The sequence below is a fragment of the Morus notabilis genome, unplaced genomic scaffold (genome assembly GCF_000414095.1).
Source record: "Morus notabilis unplaced genomic scaffold, ASM41409v2 Scaffold1211, whole genome shotgun sequence".
NCBI classification, from domain to species: domain Eukaryota; kingdom Viridiplantae; phylum Streptophyta; class Magnoliopsida; order Rosales; family Moraceae; genus Morus; species Morus notabilis.
This window is the reverse complement of record NW_010359501.1, coordinates 55,010-72,321: the sequence shown is the minus strand read 5'-3', so window position 1 is coordinate 72,321 and position 17,312 is coordinate 55,010. Positions and strand designations below refer to the sequence as shown.

Sequence of the window (17,312 nt, the reverse complement as noted above, 5' to 3'; positions counted from 1 at the left end):
AAAATTGGACTACATGATAAAGGATGATTTTCTCTTCCTTCCCTATCCAGTATTGGCGCCACACACAGGGATAGGAATCCTTAGTATGGCCGGCCACAAGGGATAAGGGATAGAGGAGAATTTTGGTTCGAAATTCAAATTGGAGATAGAGATTGAATTCTTTCTAGAAGTTTGACTTCTACTCTATAAATACTATTTTTGAGACAATTTTCGGAATGGTTTTTTGCCCTAAGTTTAGAGGTAGCCAAAATTTCTTTATAGAAATTTTGGAAACAATTTTTCAGCCCTAAGGGTTAAGGCTGGCCGAAATTCTCAAGAGAGAAAGGAAGGAAAAAAGTTTTCTTCAAAAATTCCACATCGTGCATGTGATGGTGTTTGTGAAAATTCGAGTGTTTATTGTAACCCGTTTTGTCTCATGTGTGCCCACACACACGTCTTCGTGGATTCTAGGAATTGACGTGAAAGACATTGGTTATCTAAACACAAAGATTAGAGCAAGGACTGTTCGTGGTCAAAGAACTCAAGTTATCATCCGAGTCGGCTTCCAGGTATTTTTCCTGATTGAGTTCTTGATATATATAAGTTAATGAGATTAATTTATTCGTGCATAAATTAATATAATCTATAGAGTATCTCAAAAGTTTTATGAAAATTTTTGTTATACACGATCCGCCTCTTCCCCGCACCACCACGCTTCCGCTGCGGGATTCGATTCGGCAACCAACAAATTAGTGCAGGAAAACAACAGGGCAGTGTTGGTAAAAGCAATTTGAAAGAAAAGCACGGTAAAGGAAGTGAAGGCAGGAACGAACCCGTTGCTGCAGCAAAGCCATAGCAACGCAGATGCAACCAAAAAGGTGCAAGTTGGTGCAGTTTATTTTCATGTACAGCTGGCAGTGGTCCAAATTGCCGACTCTGACATGAGGGGACAGCTGTAAGAGTACTAAAGCGGGGACCATCAGTTTTGGCTCTGAGGCGAACACATGTAATTAAGGTACCTCATCCTGCCCTAGTATAAAAGGAAAAAGAAGAGTACTGACCAGGCAGCTAGAGACAGAGAGGGAGGCGCACAGAATTCTTGGTACGAGCTGAGAAGAGAGAAAAGAAGAGAGTATAGGAGAAATTGTGGGCGCTGGTTTCTGGAGCTAGAAGGGGATAGTACAGCACGGATACACACCTGTTTTGGCCTCAGATTCTAGCTTAGCCATTTTCTTCCTCTTTCTGTATTTAATCTCTGTGAACGGATGGAGCTTTTTATTGTTATTATTTCTGATTTTGTTGAACTAAACATGAGCTAAATTCTTTAGCTAGGATTATTGATGGAACCAAAGTTGCAATGAAGATTTATTTGTTATTCTAATTGCTTGCGTAATTTTCATCCTGTTTATTCAAGTATAATATCATCTAATTTCTGTTAAGTGACAGGCCATCATTTAGTGGAAAATATAAACTTAACTAATTCTGGAAATGTTAGTTTAGTTAGATCAAGCTTGGATAATATAAGGGAATAGTATAGGAATATATTATTGTCTTGTACAACATATTAAAATTGGTGCTTAACTTCAGGTTTGGTAAACTAAAGTGCATAGGAATATGTTGGTTTTGGTTTAAGGAACTATAAGCATAGATCTGTCGGAAGATGATTATGCAGAATTTTAGGTTGACTGAATGAACTTTGCTACAATAATCCTATAGCAAAACGTGGTCAGAGTTGCAACCGAGGGGAAATCAGTAATCCTAGCCCTTACCCATCATTGATTCACAGCTTAGAGCTTAGATCCGGTTGAGTTTTACCACTTGTTTGCATTTCAATCACATCAGTTTATTTTACTCGTTTATTTTACTTAATCAATATCAAATTGGCATTCAAATCATTCTCGATCACTTTAGCGCAACTGGTTTTTGTAATCAATTTTTTATGAACTCAATTCCTGTGGAGACGATACCTTTACTCATTACTATATTACTTGTGCGATTGCATGCACTTGCGTAGAGCTATTTTCATACATAGGATTTTATCGCAATACAACCCCTTCTTGTTCTATTGCTATTCCTAGTTGGAAGGTGTATGCTCCAATTGCAAAGTAGATTCTATTAAGAGTCGAGTGGCTTAAGATTTTTAGTCTCATTGTTAGTCCTTTTCTTTCGGTTCAGTTGGGTTGGGTGACGAGGATCGGTAACGTCCTCACTCACGACTCACATGTTGAGCTGTTGGCCTCTTTGGGCTTTTTATTTATTTATTTATTTTGTTTCCCGAGATGTTGCCTATTATTTCGTCTTTTGCTTATGTTTCAACTAGGTCGTTTGCTTCTTTAGGCTTAGGATGGGCTGCACCTTTTGTTTTGGTGTGTTTAAAATTTATTCTAAAATGATATTTTTAAAAGGCATTTTTTTTTTCTTTTATTTTACACTAAATTAAAAAATCATTTTCATTTTTTTTTATCTTTAATTGTGCTAAACGTTGTTTCTCTCACATTTTCATTTTTTCTTTCTAAAAAAACGTGAAAAATAAAAACAAAAATAACTCTAAACATAGCCTTTATTTCTCTTTGGTTTGGGAAACACTTTTCTACTTTAAAAAAAAAGTGCAAAGTATATTTGTTAATCTTTTACCAACAGGTTAACAATAATTACCTATTTTTAAAGTAAATAAGCGTAATTATATATATATATAGTGTGAGGAATATGACACTCACTTTATTAAAAAAAAAAAATGAAACCAACAAAATTTGAATCATAATGGATATCCACGCACTATCACGTACCTAACCATTTAAATTAGATAATAAATAATCTTAGATTATCGTGGTAATATAGAAAACATGTAATATGTCTTCAAACCAAACAATAAGTATATCTGATAACTTAAGAAATTTACAACAAATGAAATATAGGTTCTGCAGAATCCCCTAAATCGATGTTGACTTAAAAAACTTAATACTATGTTAACAGTTAATTTGATTACGTATATTTTCTTTTTATTATATTTGATTGCATATCTTTAACATTGATGCAAGAGTCCAATTGGACATAAGTAGTTTTTTCCTCATACATAACGTTGGTAGGTATCTCACTTTTTTATTCGTATTAACATTTCTTTTTTTAGTCGAATTTGATTAATTAACATTTTTTAGTCTAATTTATATTCTCAATCATTGCCTTACCAGACAAAACCATTATAATTTTCCCCTAAAGTAGTGGTTAATAGAGACAACTACACAGTGTAATAGGGTTCCTCTTTCTCTTCCTCTTTCTTTTCCTTTTTCTCTCTCTCTCGTTCGTAGAGGGGGCTAAAGTTTCTCAATTTGGCATTCTTCTTAGGATGTAGTCTTGACGCCGCCATTAACTAGTTGTCAGACTCCCGTCCCTTATGGTAACCAGGGTCTCATGGGCAGTTCTTGCGGCTGATAGGTGTGGTATGGTGGCGGTCGTGGTGGACATATCTGAGAGGTGTGATATGTGGGGCTTCTAACATGCGAGATGCAGGTTGTTTCCGGTGTGCCTGTTGCATGGGGATCTTGATCCTGATGGTACAATGCTTCCTTTGAGGATTTTTGTATTTAGTTTTGTGGTTGGTAGTTCTGCTCCTTTCGTGGTGGCTATTCTCATATTCGATTGCCTACTCCCTGGCACAATGGCTGGCTTGTTGCTATTGAGTCATCCCAGTAGGCTATGGCTATTTTTTTTGGTTGTTTTTATTATTTTGTAGATACTTCTGCCTTATTGGTGTTGGTTTATGTTGTTTTGTTATTGTGTTAGTTCTGTAATAATGGAGGTGTTTTCCCACCTACAACTTTGTCAATTTGTCCCACCCATTTATCGATAAGCATGGGTGATGGTATCCGACTAGATTTGATTATACGTCGCGTTACTTGTGTCTCCATTATTTGAGATTTGGCCTCAGTCAACTGAGTTAATTCATTAACTATAGTGAATTTGTCTAACGAGCTTTGGTCATGCCCAATCTTTACATTTTGAGTGGGTTTTTCCCATTGAGTCGGCACTTGTATTTTACCCCTGTACTTCATCCGTATTTACTGAAGGATCTAATCAATATTTAAGGTCGAATTTCATTGTAAGTGGTGTTCACATGTGACTAGTTTGAATATGTAATTTTGTTTTAATGAAATGAAATTTTTCTAAAAAAAAATAGAGACAACTATATTAAATGCTTAGGCTTGGGTAAAATAAGCATAATATTAGAGCCTATTTGGTTGGAGGATTCATTCTCTGATTTGAATCATAGTTTATGGTTCGTTACAATATTTTCTCTCACAAAAAAGACATGTAAATCGAAAATGGTTCTAATCCATGAACTAAACGGGCTCTTACTCCCATAGAAACTTGCGACTCATGATGAACCAAAAATACATAGAAATTACCCTTTTAAAAAAAGATACATAAGAAATTAGTTTCCAATGTGGATATGAATTGGAAATGACGGTGCATTTTTATGGACAAAAATAATGGTAACAGGCAAAATCAGGTTATAGAAGATTCGACGGGACACCTTACAAAAGAAATCAAGAAGTTTGAAAAGTAAAAAATAAAAAATTGCTAAAAAAGGATTATTTTGCAAATGGTTCTTCACTTTGATCCCTACTTTTGATTCTTAATTTTTTTTTTTTACTTTTAAAACACTTAACAATCATTTTGTTTTAACTTTAGTCTTCCTTTAATTAGTGGCATGTTTATCTACGTGTAATCAAAATGAGTGTTGATACCTGAATTCGTATCAGATCCACTAAGGGTCTAGGCTTGATCCTTTGCGTCCCGTGGCGTAATTGGGCTCATTTTGTGGACCCAAGTCACGCTTAGGGAACTCCCGTGTGTTGTGGTTTGGTAGGCCATGAGTGATCACATAGTCCTAATTGTCCTTAATTTAACCAATTTCAAACCCGCTTGGGGGGTTTTCAGAATTAGTCAAATTAAACATGAATGGGTGATGGAGGATTCAACCCAAAAAAGCCTTCTCCTTGTCTTTAGAAGCCCAAAATCCTTTAGTTCAACCCTTGAAAGGCCTAAAACCCAAGCCTGATCCTTAAGAAATTTTCTCAAACTCAAAGGCCTGAGAAATCCCTTAGTCTTGGCTTATTCGGAGGCTTTTCTCACGATCGGACATGCCTGTCGGAGCACTTCCCATGTCAGGCATGCTTCCCCAGCTCTTTTCCGTATCAAGTTGTCCATTCAGAGCACTCGTGCGCATTCAGAGCAACATCGTGTCAGAGCAATATGTTGTCAGAGTAAGTACAATGGATGCTTGGTCATTCTCGCACAAACATCCTCCGACGAATGTCTGACATGCGATCAGTCCCCTAAAAAGGAAAGTTTTTAGAGCACTTAGTTGAGTAAAACACTATTAGAGATTTCAAGTCTGAAGCCATTTCGCATCAGCCCAAAATCCAGAACTTGGCCTCCAAGTATTTCCAGTTCTAAGGTGTCATTTTGCCTCCTCTGACCAAGTAGCTAGGATTTTTCTCGAAACGGAATTGCTTGTGCCTTATTTCATCACAACATCGCCGAAGCAAATTTCCAGAAACTTTGCGTCCCATTTTCAGTGAGTCTTTTCATCAAACTTAGAAAGCCATCTGACACCTTCTTTTCTGAATGGGAATGCTCCAACAGCCCACCATCATTTCTTTTATTCCAGAATCTTCCATTCCTTTTCCAAACTATCTCTTTGTCAAACCAAGAAAGGGCTCTGATAGCCTTCCTTTAAAAGGACATGAGTGTTCAGACCTTTGTCAGAGTAGTTGTCAAGCACTCCCATCTCCTCTTATAAATACCCCCCCCACCCTCTTCATTTCACCACCAACATACTTGCACACTAGATCGACACATAAGACCTCATTGTCACTCTATTGAGTACTAAAACTCTTGAGAACTCACTCTAAAATCTCTTTTTGAGTGCCTTCTTCACGTCTTTTGCTACAAAGACTTGAAGCCTTCTTCAAATTCTTGAGGAACTCCATAGTGTCTAAGTGTTGACCTCCTTAGAAACTCCTCAAGAACACTTTTCAATCCTCTTCCAACACCACCTGAGAGCGTTCTAAGAGTTGTTTTCACACTTTTGGAAAGTATTCAAGCCTCCAACATCAGACCTACTCTCATCCACCGTCAGAAGCAGTTTTTCAAACGTTCTCCACGCTCTAAGAATAACCTGCATTCGCTTTCAGAGCTCTTTCACAAGACTCCTCCGTATTATTTTTCTACATTTGCGCCTTATCCACTAGTGAAGAAACATATTCAAAGCCTCCAAAGCAGCTCAAAAACTGATTTTGGAGCTCTTCTCCATCAAAAAGCCTTATCCATCTCTCGAGTCATCTCCTCCATCAACTACGTGATCACTCCTCCCACCATTCTTCATTCGCAAAATTCTTCATTATTATTTTTTTTAGATTTTCTAACATTTTTTGCAATAATACTTTCGTGATTTTGGCAACAAAAAGGGTCTAGAACACGTGTTCTTCGGCCTAATTTGGGCCTAAGCAAACCACACCATTGTCGGAGGTCCTACCATAGTTATCTACTTCGAAGGCCCGTTAAGTGTTTTGGACACGTTGGAACCGCCACCAACGAGTCAAATACTCACACGTGCACACCCCTGCCACGTCATCCCCTCTGGATCTATGGTCCAATGATCATGAATTGAAGTGGGCAGGCTTTAGAGTGGGTAGGATTCAGAGTGAGGAATTGTAACGCCCTCCAGAATTAAACATGTTTAATTATGCTAAATTGTGAGTTATTAGTGTTCCTAATTTGATTTTCTCAATTAATCAAGGAACTTTAAATCATTTTTAGTATTTATGATTTCACGCTAAAAGTTTTTGAAAATACACTTAAATTTTAATGTATTTTCCTTTTTTTTTCCATTTTTCCATTTTCCATTTTTTTCTTTTTTTTCTTCTTTTCTTTTCTTTTTCCATTTTTTTCCTTTTCTTCTTTTCCCTTTTCTTCTTTCCTTCCCGTGCAGCCCACACACCTCTCTCTCTTTCTTTCTTTTCTTTTCTCTTTCTCTCTCCTTTAGTTTCTCCCACCACCGCATCTCGCTCTCTCTCTCTCTCTCTCTCTCTTTTCTTCTTCCATGCCGGCCATAACCTCTCCGAGTTCTCTCTCTCTCCCGCCGGCCGTTTCTCTCTCCGGCCGTCTCTCTCTCTGGCCGAGACCCACAGAAAGAAAAAAAAAACAAAAATGAGAGAAATGGAGAGAAACAAGCTTCAATCACTTTGAGGTAAAGATTTCTTAAAAATGCACACTTGAATTTGAGTTATTGATTTGAGAACTTGAAATTTTAGTTATATCTGAATAATTTTTAGTTAGTGTTTGGATTTGAACAATTGTTGCTAGAATTGAATTAAAATTGGGGGTTTTTAGTTTTGGGACTTGTTGAATTGATTAGAAACTGGTTTTGATGATTTCTGGAGAATTTATTTTGAAATTGAACTTGAATTGCAAGTTTGGCATTTTTGCTATTTATGCTAGCATGGTGCCGAAATTTCTTTAAAAACTTGTTTTTAAGCTGAAATTAAATAGGAAACCAAACCCATAAATTGGATTTCAATTTTTAAAGAACCCTTAAACTGAATTATAAAATCATTTGTGAAACTTGGATTTGAGTCAAGGCACACTAATAGGAAACAATTAGACATGATTGAGCTTAATTCATTTTAGGAATAAGAAATATATCTTAAGACATTACTTTTGTGATAAAGCTAGTGGAGAAGGTTAAGTATTAAAGCTGTAAGGAAAGTGGAGGTTAGGGTGACGAGAAGTTAGCTACAAGTTTGACATCCGAGAGATAGGATATTCTTCCCATATCATTGTAAGCCTGTTTTAAAGTGTTTTGACCAAGTAATGTTTTCAAAAGATAAGGATATGTTGATAAAGAAAAGTATTTCAAAACAATAGCTTGATTTTCGCTATTGATCTCATAATAGACTGATTTCAAGTTTTTAATAAACATTTTCTTAAGATAAGATACCTTGCGAATTGGTAAGCCCGTTGATGGCCTAGATAAGATATGGAGATCGTATCCTTGGGGGTAGAACCCGAAACCCAGACGGGCCACTACGGTGGTGTTAAGGCCTTGCTTTGGTCGTAAGTAATTTAATTACTTAAATTACTTGTTGGTTGCCTGTAATATGAAATTTCAGTTTCTTTACCTTTCAGAAAAAGGTTGTTTGGTTCCGATTGATTATTTCAGGCCTTAGTATTTCATTTTATTACTTACTTATTTATTCAGTTTTATAAATCTTATCCTATTGGGCCTTTCGCTCATTTTTCTATGTTTCAAATGTATTTAACCCCACCCAGGCAACGCTAGAAGTAGCGCATAATAGGTGAGGAATTCAGTTCTAGAAGAAAGGAAGCGGTGAAGTAGTTGCCATCTTTACCAGACTCATTAAGGCATGTATTAACTATGGATTGTAAAGCCTTAAACATAACTAGATTGTGGTTGATATCCGTTACTTACTTTTATTTATTTATTTATGTATGCACAAATTGTAACCTTGTGGACGCCGGAGGCTGACTTTGGATGTTGATCTTGACAGTGATTGCGTTTTGTAGAGTCCGCCTCACTTTTTCTTAAAACTCGATTTCGTTAAAATAGCTGGGCTTGTTTGAAAATACCTAAGTGTTTTGGGATTTGAAATCAAATTTTGAAATGTTAATTGTTTAACCATTTTCTTAATCAGGTTTAGTTTCTAAGCAAGCCTCCACGTCACTAACTCCTGTTCGGAGGCGTGACAGGAATTGAAAGAATAAGTTGTTTACTTAGTGACAGGATTTAGAATCGAGTCACTCCAAATTCTATTTATGCGTTTACATACACCCAGAATTAAAATAAAACAGTGTTAAAGTACTAATATACCCTTTAAGTCAATTTGATATTTTCGTTTTAAAAAATAAATTGTGTACTTATTATATTAAAATTAATCATAATTAAAATATTTAGTATGATAATAGTGTATTAAAATAATAAATATAAATTATACAATTATTTAAAATATAAAAATAAATTGTTAAAAATTTAAATAAAATAAATAAAATAAAAAAATAATGTTAATTATAATTTATTAAAAAATAAAGTACATATTTATTATATTAACGTTAACAATAATTATGCTCATATAATAATTTTAGGCAAATAAAATAATAAACATATGTTGTAATTATTATTTTTTGAATTTTATTTTGAATTGTATATTTATAGTAAAATTTGAGTATGATAGTAATTTAATGTTAATATTAGGAATAAGAGTTTCAATCTTAAGGGGGCATGAGAGTACCAATCTCATTCCTTAATTTTAAATTTGAGTAGAGCCCATCAATTTCACTCTCATTCTAAGATAAAAAAGAACAAATAAATATGAGATTGATTCTCATTTTTAACTCCCTTTTCTCAATCCTAGTAATTAAACATACTATAAATGTTAAAACATTATGAAGTATAGATAAATTTCTCTAGGCAGAATATTACTTTTCGTCAAAATCAGTGTTATTTTTATCAATATTACGTGTATATCATCTTTTTATTACTTAATTTAAATAAGGAACTAAAACTGAAATAAAGTGATAAATGAGGCTAAGTTAGAACGTTTTAAAAGCTAAAAAGGAAAAGATAAAGTTTGAGAACTATTTGTAGGAATAAAAAGAAAAAACAAGAATTATTTTCATAAATGTTCATGAATTATGTATCTTGTTTTAAAGTGTTCTTAATTTTTTAAAACGATTCAAAACACTCTTTGATATATAAAAAATAGATCAAATTGATCCCTCATTCTAGTTCCATTTACAATTTTAACAAATGCTGACTTGACATGTCAATTAAAGTGTAAGAAAGGCATTTTAGAATATAAACCTTAATTATTAATTTACAAACCTATTAACCTTAATCTAAAATCACAAAAATCAAATAAAATTTAAAGACTAATTAAAAACAAACAAAACAAAAAATAAAAGAGATAAATTTAAAAAAATTCATACTGTTGCTGCTACTATCTAAGATCATGAACATAGGATCAAATCTAGAGATATGATCAAACATAAACAAGTTCTATTCTTGCTTCTTTCAAGTGCATCTATTCATATTCCTCTAAAACAAAGCTCCGAAATCTTTTTCTTTTTTGGGACAAAGTTTCTAAATCACATCAACAATCAAGAATCTTAAAAGAGAAACAAAACTAAAACCAAGTCATTTCATTCAAGACGGAATTTCATCAAAATCAACTATTGGAATCCCAGTAAAGAGATTGAACATAAGCCAATAGTTTCGATGGGCGTTGAAGGTGACGTGAAACCAGCATTTTTGGTCGCACCAGATCCACAGTGTAGATCCCAGATATGTAGCAAATGTCACATGCCTAGAGCGCCAATCAAACCGCCATCGATGAGGCCGGAGTGTGCCGTTCTATGGATGCTCGGTACGAGTTTGGATCTGAAAGCCTCGCCGAAGCCGAAGAAGACTGGAGATCGCGTGTGGGAGCTTCTTCCTCACCGGGAGCGCTGCGATTGGTCAGGTTTTGCGTTGATAGGGTGGAGAGAGGGGAAGAGCGGGGCGGTGAGCAAGCGACATGGGAGGCGCCGGCAAGCAAGAGGTGACGGACGGGAGGGAGATCTGAAAAAAATTTGAGGAAAATGTTGAAATAAAAAAAAAAATTTGAACTCCAGTTATAACTTTATTTAAGTTTATGTTCTTTTGTAAAAGTTAAATTTAAACTTGAGTTTTAATTTGAGTTTGGGATTAAAATTTAAGCTTAAATTTTTTCTTTAACTTAAGTTTTTAAACTCAAATTCAAGTTAATGAACAATATTTTTTCTATTATTAAAAACGCCGTAACTTTTTCGTTTTAATTTCGATTGAAATGATTTTTTATGCGTTCACAACGAAAAGACGAATAAAACTCTACCCATATACTCTATTAAAATTTTTCATTACCATTGAGTTTTTATTAAAATACTATTTAAATATAAATTCAAGTTTTGACCCACCTAAATATAAACTCAAATTTCTCAAATCAAATCATAACTCAAAATGTGCCCATCTAAATATAAACTCAAATTAGAGACTCAACTCAAATCATACTTAAATATACTTTAATTCAAATTAAAATCTAAACTTAAGTCACTCTAATTCAAAAAATGAAAATGAATAAGCCCTTATATTTTTTTTGTGTTTTTCGGATTCCGACAACTTAAGAATATTTATGAAATATTTTATAATTCTATTTTTAGTTTCTATTTTGTGGTTAACTAATTAGAGGGTATTTTGGACTTTTTATATTCCTACACTTTGAATTTCATGTGACGGCAGCGTTCTCTTAAATTTATAGACGGAATTGGACAGAGGGGCAATAATCTATTTTCTATACGTGAGGGGTGTTTCGAATCGTTTTAAAAAATTAATCTCATTTATTTTATCAATTTGAGTTTAGAATTTGAATTTTATTACAGTAAAAAACTCTAAAAAACAGTCACATCTAACTTTTTTGCTATAATAAAAAATTCTCACATAAAGTCACATCTCAACTCGAATTAAAAACTCGAATAAGCAAACTATACGGGTGTGTTTAGTTAGTGTATTTATGTCATGATTTAAATTATGGTTCATAATTCGTTACAATATTTTTTTACACAAAATATATATAAAAATAAAAAATAACTCTGAATCATGATCGTAAATTCATGAACTAAACGTTCAGACACTTTAAAATGTAATACATAATTTAAGGATATTTATGAAAATAATTCAAAAAATGAAAAAAAAGCAGAAAAAAACATTTTTTTTTTTGTTAATAAGAAAAAATAACAATTTTTTTTTTTGCTTCATTTAAGAAAAAAAAAAACATTGAAGTGGGAGTTTACGTGGGAGACTGGAATGTTTTGTCGCATTCTTCTTGGATCTCAAATTTTCTAACTGTATGAACCGTACCCAATTATCATTTGTTTTCAAAAAAAAAAAAGAAATAAAAGAAAGAAATGAAAAATTGAAAAACACTTGTAATAAAACACAAACCAAAATAGGAAAGGAATTAAAAATAAAATCTCTCTGGTCAGTAGTCACTGACCAAAATACTACTATTTCTCTTATTGTTCTTCACAGAGCTTGCTTTCACACACTGCCATTCATTCTCTTCTCTTCTCTTTCAGCTTTCTCTTACATTTTGCTCTTTCTTTCAGATTTTCTTCTTCTTTTGCTTCTTTTTCTCGTACCCATTTGTACTCAAACACAGTTTTTTTCCCCCCCTTCTGTTCTTCTTAAAAGCTTTTAAGATTCCAACTTTTTCTTAAAACCCAGATACGTTTCTTCAGTTTCAGGACCACTAAGAAAATCCATTTCAGTTTTTTCCAGTGTTCAAGTGTCTATCTTTACTTTTACATGCCCTAACCTGTTTGTTTCTCAGGAAAAAAAAGCCCCTTGAAAAGCTTCCCCAGAAAAGGAAAGGAAAAAGAAATGAACATTTCCCTTCAAGCTTTACACATGAAGCTCCAATTTAGTTCAGAGTCATCAGATTTTCAGATTATGGTTTTGGGTTTTACTGTATTCTTAGTTTGAATCAGAAAGTTGCCCAGTTTGATTTTCCTTAAGTTTGGGGAAATTCTCGGGTTTGTATCCATTGATGAAGCTTATTCCATAAATGAGTATCTTTTTTTTTTTTTTTTGCATTTATTGTTTTTATTGAAAATTTGAAATTTTTTCTTCATTTATCTGCTTATTTAATCCTTAAAGCTGGGTTGTTGCCATATCATTTGACAGGGTTTTCTATTTTTTTAACCCTGAAAGTGATTGCCTTGCCCAAACTACGTATCCGTTGGCCTTAATTTTGGGTCCCATTTTTCTTCCCCAAGTTTTCATTCAACACCCACTTTCTCATAAAAAAAAAAAAATCCCATTTTTTTCTCTATTCCTTTACAGCTCATTCACATCCACCAAGTTTTCCATTTTTTTCCCCTCTAGGTCATATCCTACAAATCGTTCAAAATTTTCACTCTCAATTTGTCATTTTTTTTTCCTATCATGTGCCCAAAAAATAAGGATATGATATTTTTGATATGGTCTTTGTGGTGGCATTCTACGCGGGCTTCTTGAACATCGGGGGTTTTGACCATCTTTTTCAGGTACAAAATTCTGACTATTAAGTTTCATATTGTATTAGTTTGGGACTTTTGTAAAACTTTATCTCTCTTTTCATTTACCAATATAAAAGTCTGAAATTTTAGCTCTCTTTTCCTCTGTCATGTACTTACTGATTAGTCAAATGCCAGTCTTAAAACATGTCATTTTAAGCTTTTGCCCTTTTCATTGTATAACATCAAGGTTCAAATTCAGTTAATTTGTTATGTCTATATGGTTTAAGAGTCGGTTATTATTCTAATTTCCTGTTTTTGTTCCTCCCCAAAGCATATTCAGATATGCTTGAACAACAGAATGGATATCTCCTTAAATGGCCTTTTGTGCTATGTCTCTATGTTGGGTTGTTGTGGCATTCTGTTGTTTCACAGATTCCTTTGGGCTCTAAACTTTCTGTTTCTGAAAACAACTTTTGGGTCTCCCCCAATAGTTATTTTGCATTCGGATTCTTCAACATTTCGGACCAGCCAAACCAGTACAGTGTTGGCATCCGATTCAATTCGAAATTGATCCCGGTGGATAAACAAGATGTTGTTTGGGTTGTGGGAGCTGATCTGACTGTTGGTGATAGTTCTTATTTTCAGATTAAGAATGATGGAGATATGGTTTTGGTTGATTCATTGAAGGGTGTCACTGTGTGGACCAGTAAAACCAGTCTATTGTCTGTTGCATCAGCTGCTGTTCAGGACAATGGAAATTTTGTTCTGTTCACTGAGAAGAAAAATGTAGTTTGGCAAAGTTTCGATCTTCCTTCAGACACGCTTCTTCCGGGGCAGAACTTTTCTGTGCTTCATACGCTTCGAGCTGCGAGCAGGAATTCCATGTCCAGTTACTACTCTCTATTTATGAATGCTTCGGGTCAATTGCAGCTAAGGTGGGATAGTCATGTCACTTTCTGGACAAGTAGAAGCCCTTCTAGTTCTAATGTCACGGCTCTTCTCATGTCTAATGGGGCACTACAGATCCGAGACCAGAGATGGAAACCTATATGGTCGGTGTTTGGAGAAGATCACAACGATTCAATTCGTTTCCGATATCTTAGGCTGGATGTTGATGGTAATATGAGACTATATTCTTGGTCAGAAGCTTCACGGTCATGGAGAACGGTCTGGCAAGCTGTTGAGAATCAGTGCAATGTTTTCGCAACTTGTGGCCAGCACGGCATTTGTGTCTTTACAGAATCAGCATCCCCTGTCTGCAAATGCCCATTTAGGCTTACAAATGAGTCCATACCAAGGTGTTTGATTCCAACTCCACAGCTGTGCAAATCTGGCTCTAACATGCTCAATTACCAGCACATGTTTTTGTACGGGATGTATCCTCCGAACGATGACCTGGTATCGGGGATTAGTTCACAGGAGTGCGAAAGCTTGTGCCTGAATGACCGGCTTTGTACAGCTGCGACCTTCACCAATGATGGAACTGCTCGGTGCTTGCTAAAGAAAACGCCATATCTGAGTGGCTATGCCGATCCTTCTCTGAGTTCAGTATCTTTTGTCAAGAAGTGTTCTGATCCAATGGCTGTCAATCCCAGCATTGTGACATCCTCTCGAGATACTAAACATAAAGGTCCTTTCGAGCTTTGTGTTCCTTGTCTATTGGGAGCAGTTTCAGGAACATCTGTTTTATTCATTATGGTTCAGATGGTAGTTCTTTTCCTTATCTTTAGAAGAAGAAGAATATCACTAAGGAGGAAAGCTTCCTTAGGGTATGCAGGAGCAAACACAAACGGTTTGATCGTGTTATCCTTCTCGGAAATTAAGGATGTCACTGGGAACTTAGAGCACCAGATCGGTCCCACAATGTTCAAAGGCATGCTTCCAAACAACCAGCCTGTTGCAGTCAAAGACATGAAATCAACCATAGAGGAAAGGAAATATCGAGTTGCTGTTTCGAAGTTAGGAAGCATTTATCACAAGAACCTTATTAAGCTGGAAGGCTACTGTTGCGAGTTAAACCATAGGTTTTTGATATATGAATATGCTGAGAATGGTTCTATACAGAAATACATAGAAGATCCTAAGTTGTGTAAGAAACTGACTTGGGGAAAGAGAGTTGAGATATGCTTGAGCGTGGCAAGGGCTATTTGTTATCTTCATACGGGGTGCCGGGAGTTTGTTAGCCATGGGAATTTGAAGTGTGAAAATGTGGTCTTGGATGAGAAATTTGAGGCCAAGGTGACGGAATTTGGGCTTCACAGAGTGATCACTGAAACGACGTCAAGCTCTGCCTCTTCTGCAGAAAGGGATGTAGAAGATTATGGAAAGATGGTACTAACAATTGTGAGTGGGAGCAAAGGAGATGAAGACCTCTCTCATTGGGTTTACAAGGAGTGGATGGAGGGAAATGCTCCGAGTGTAGTAGACAGAAGGATCAACGGCGGGGTAGACTTGGGAGAGCTTGACCGAGTGTTGAGAATCGCGTTTTGGTGTCTCCAAGTGGACGAGCGTATGAGACCTTCTGTGAGAGAAGTAGTAAAGGTCTTGGAGGGTACATTGAGTGTTGATCCCCCGCCACCGCCTTTTGCTAGTCAGAGGCAGCCAGAGGAAGAAGAGTCGTCGGATGCAGGCTCCGAACCAGATTCCCGCCGATTTTGAAGTTTTCCATTTTTATTCTCTCTTTTTTTTTAAATAGACAAAAACAAGGAATTCACAAGAACCGCCCCGCCGCTTTTGAAGTTTTCCTTTTTTATTTTTTCTTTTTTTTTTTTTTTTTTTTTTTTTTTTTTTTTTTTTTTTTTTTCCATTTTGTCATTATGCAAGCTGTGTATAGTAGACACTAACCATAGGATGACAATTTGGCACCTGCTTCTAGGAAATAGACAAGCCAAATATTTTGCTTCCAATCTCTTGCGCAGTTGTGGGACATATGTTTAAGAGCATCATCTTCTAATGCAAGTTTTCAAATGTGCCATTTAGCTTGTGTTCCTTTGTTTCTTTCTACCATAACATTTTCATTTTCTATTCCAAATAGTCCGAAATTCAATGACTAATAAGCTAAAAGTTAAAGTTGAGCCATTAAAATGTCACTATACTTAGGGTTGTTTTTTTGGAGTGTAATTTGAGTGTAATTTTTGAGTTGAATTTGAGTTATAACTTGAGTTGAAGTTGTAACTTGAATAAAGTTGAGTAAAGTTGAATAAAGTTAAAACTTAAAAGAATGTGAACTTGAATAAAGTTGGAACTCAAGTTGTCTTTTTTTAAGTTTTTTTTTTTGGACAAAAGAACATGCCCTCAAAGTTTAGGACTAATTGTGCCCATAATGCTTCCGTTCATTTCGTTAATTCGAGTTCTACAGTAAAAAACTCTCACAAACAATCACATCTAACTTTTTTGTTACAGTAAAAAGCTCACATAAAATCACATTTCAATTCAAATTAAAAATTCGAATCAACGAACTAAACGGCCTTAAAAATATATGCTATTGGAAAGTCCCCAAGGCAGATTTTGAGCTTTATTCCGTGTGTTGCCTTCATAGAATTTTGATAAAGTGGCTTTTAACAACCAAGGAAAAACCTTTTTGCTGAGGAAAATAGGCCAAGGTAGCTTTTGTCTTTCGCTTATATTCATGTAATGAGGGGGCTCAAGAATATTAACTGTAATTTGTGGTTTTCTTTTGTTTTGTTTTTTAGTCATTTACACTCTAATTATTAGCCAAAGCTGGTCACATAATTATTACTTTTTCGTTTAATCATTTTTTAGGCAAATTAAAAAAGGGCCTAATAAATAGCTGAACTTGTGAAGGTCATTTAGAGGAATCATGTAGTCGAAGAAGTGACTTGGGAGTTAGAAGCGGATATGAGAAAGAATTTTTCAGTTTTATTTTAAGTTTCGGGGAAAAAACTTTTATATAGGGAATTGTAATGTCCTAATTTTTGGGCTTAAACTTTTGTATTAATTTTATATGAAGAAATTGTAAGAGAAACGATTTGAGATTTTCATCACACTAAAATTCCCAAATTTTTGGAAAAGTTATATTTACTTGGTATATACTATATTTAATTAACAAGGATATTCTTAATTTATCAACTTACCAAAAAAATACAATTTTTTTTAAAGGTAATACAATTTTCTTACTACTCCCCGAAATTGACTATTTACTCTCTTTAATCTATATTAATGCTACTTATTTCTAATCTCCATCTAAAATATGTTTCCCCATTTACCCATTTTGGAATGTG

The 17,312-nt window shown here is 34.8% G+C and overlaps 1 protein-coding gene across 2 annotated transcripts; it reads left to right on the top strand.

Annotated features, from left to right (window-relative positions):
• Positions 1-12,698: 12,698 nt before the first annotated feature.
• LOC21390365 (G-type lectin S-receptor-like serine/threonine-protein kinase SD3-1) lies at positions 12,699-15,751 on the top strand. 2 transcript variants are annotated; one of them, XM_024163355.1, is made up of 2 exons: positions 12,699-13,119; positions 13,403-15,751. In XM_024163355.1, exon 2 carries the CDS (start codon positions 13,414-13,416, stop codon positions 15,727-15,729), a length of 2,316 nt encoding a protein of 771 aa, XP_024019123.1. In that variant the 5' UTR covers positions 12,699-13,119; positions 13,403-13,413; the 3' UTR covers positions 15,730-15,751. The 2 variants fall into 2 exon arrangements, with proteins under 2 accessions (XP_024019123.1, XP_024019124.1); XM_024163356.1 differs by having other exon boundaries at positions 13,110-13,119; positions 13,412-15,751.
• Positions 15,752-17,312: the final 1,561 nt, after the last annotated feature.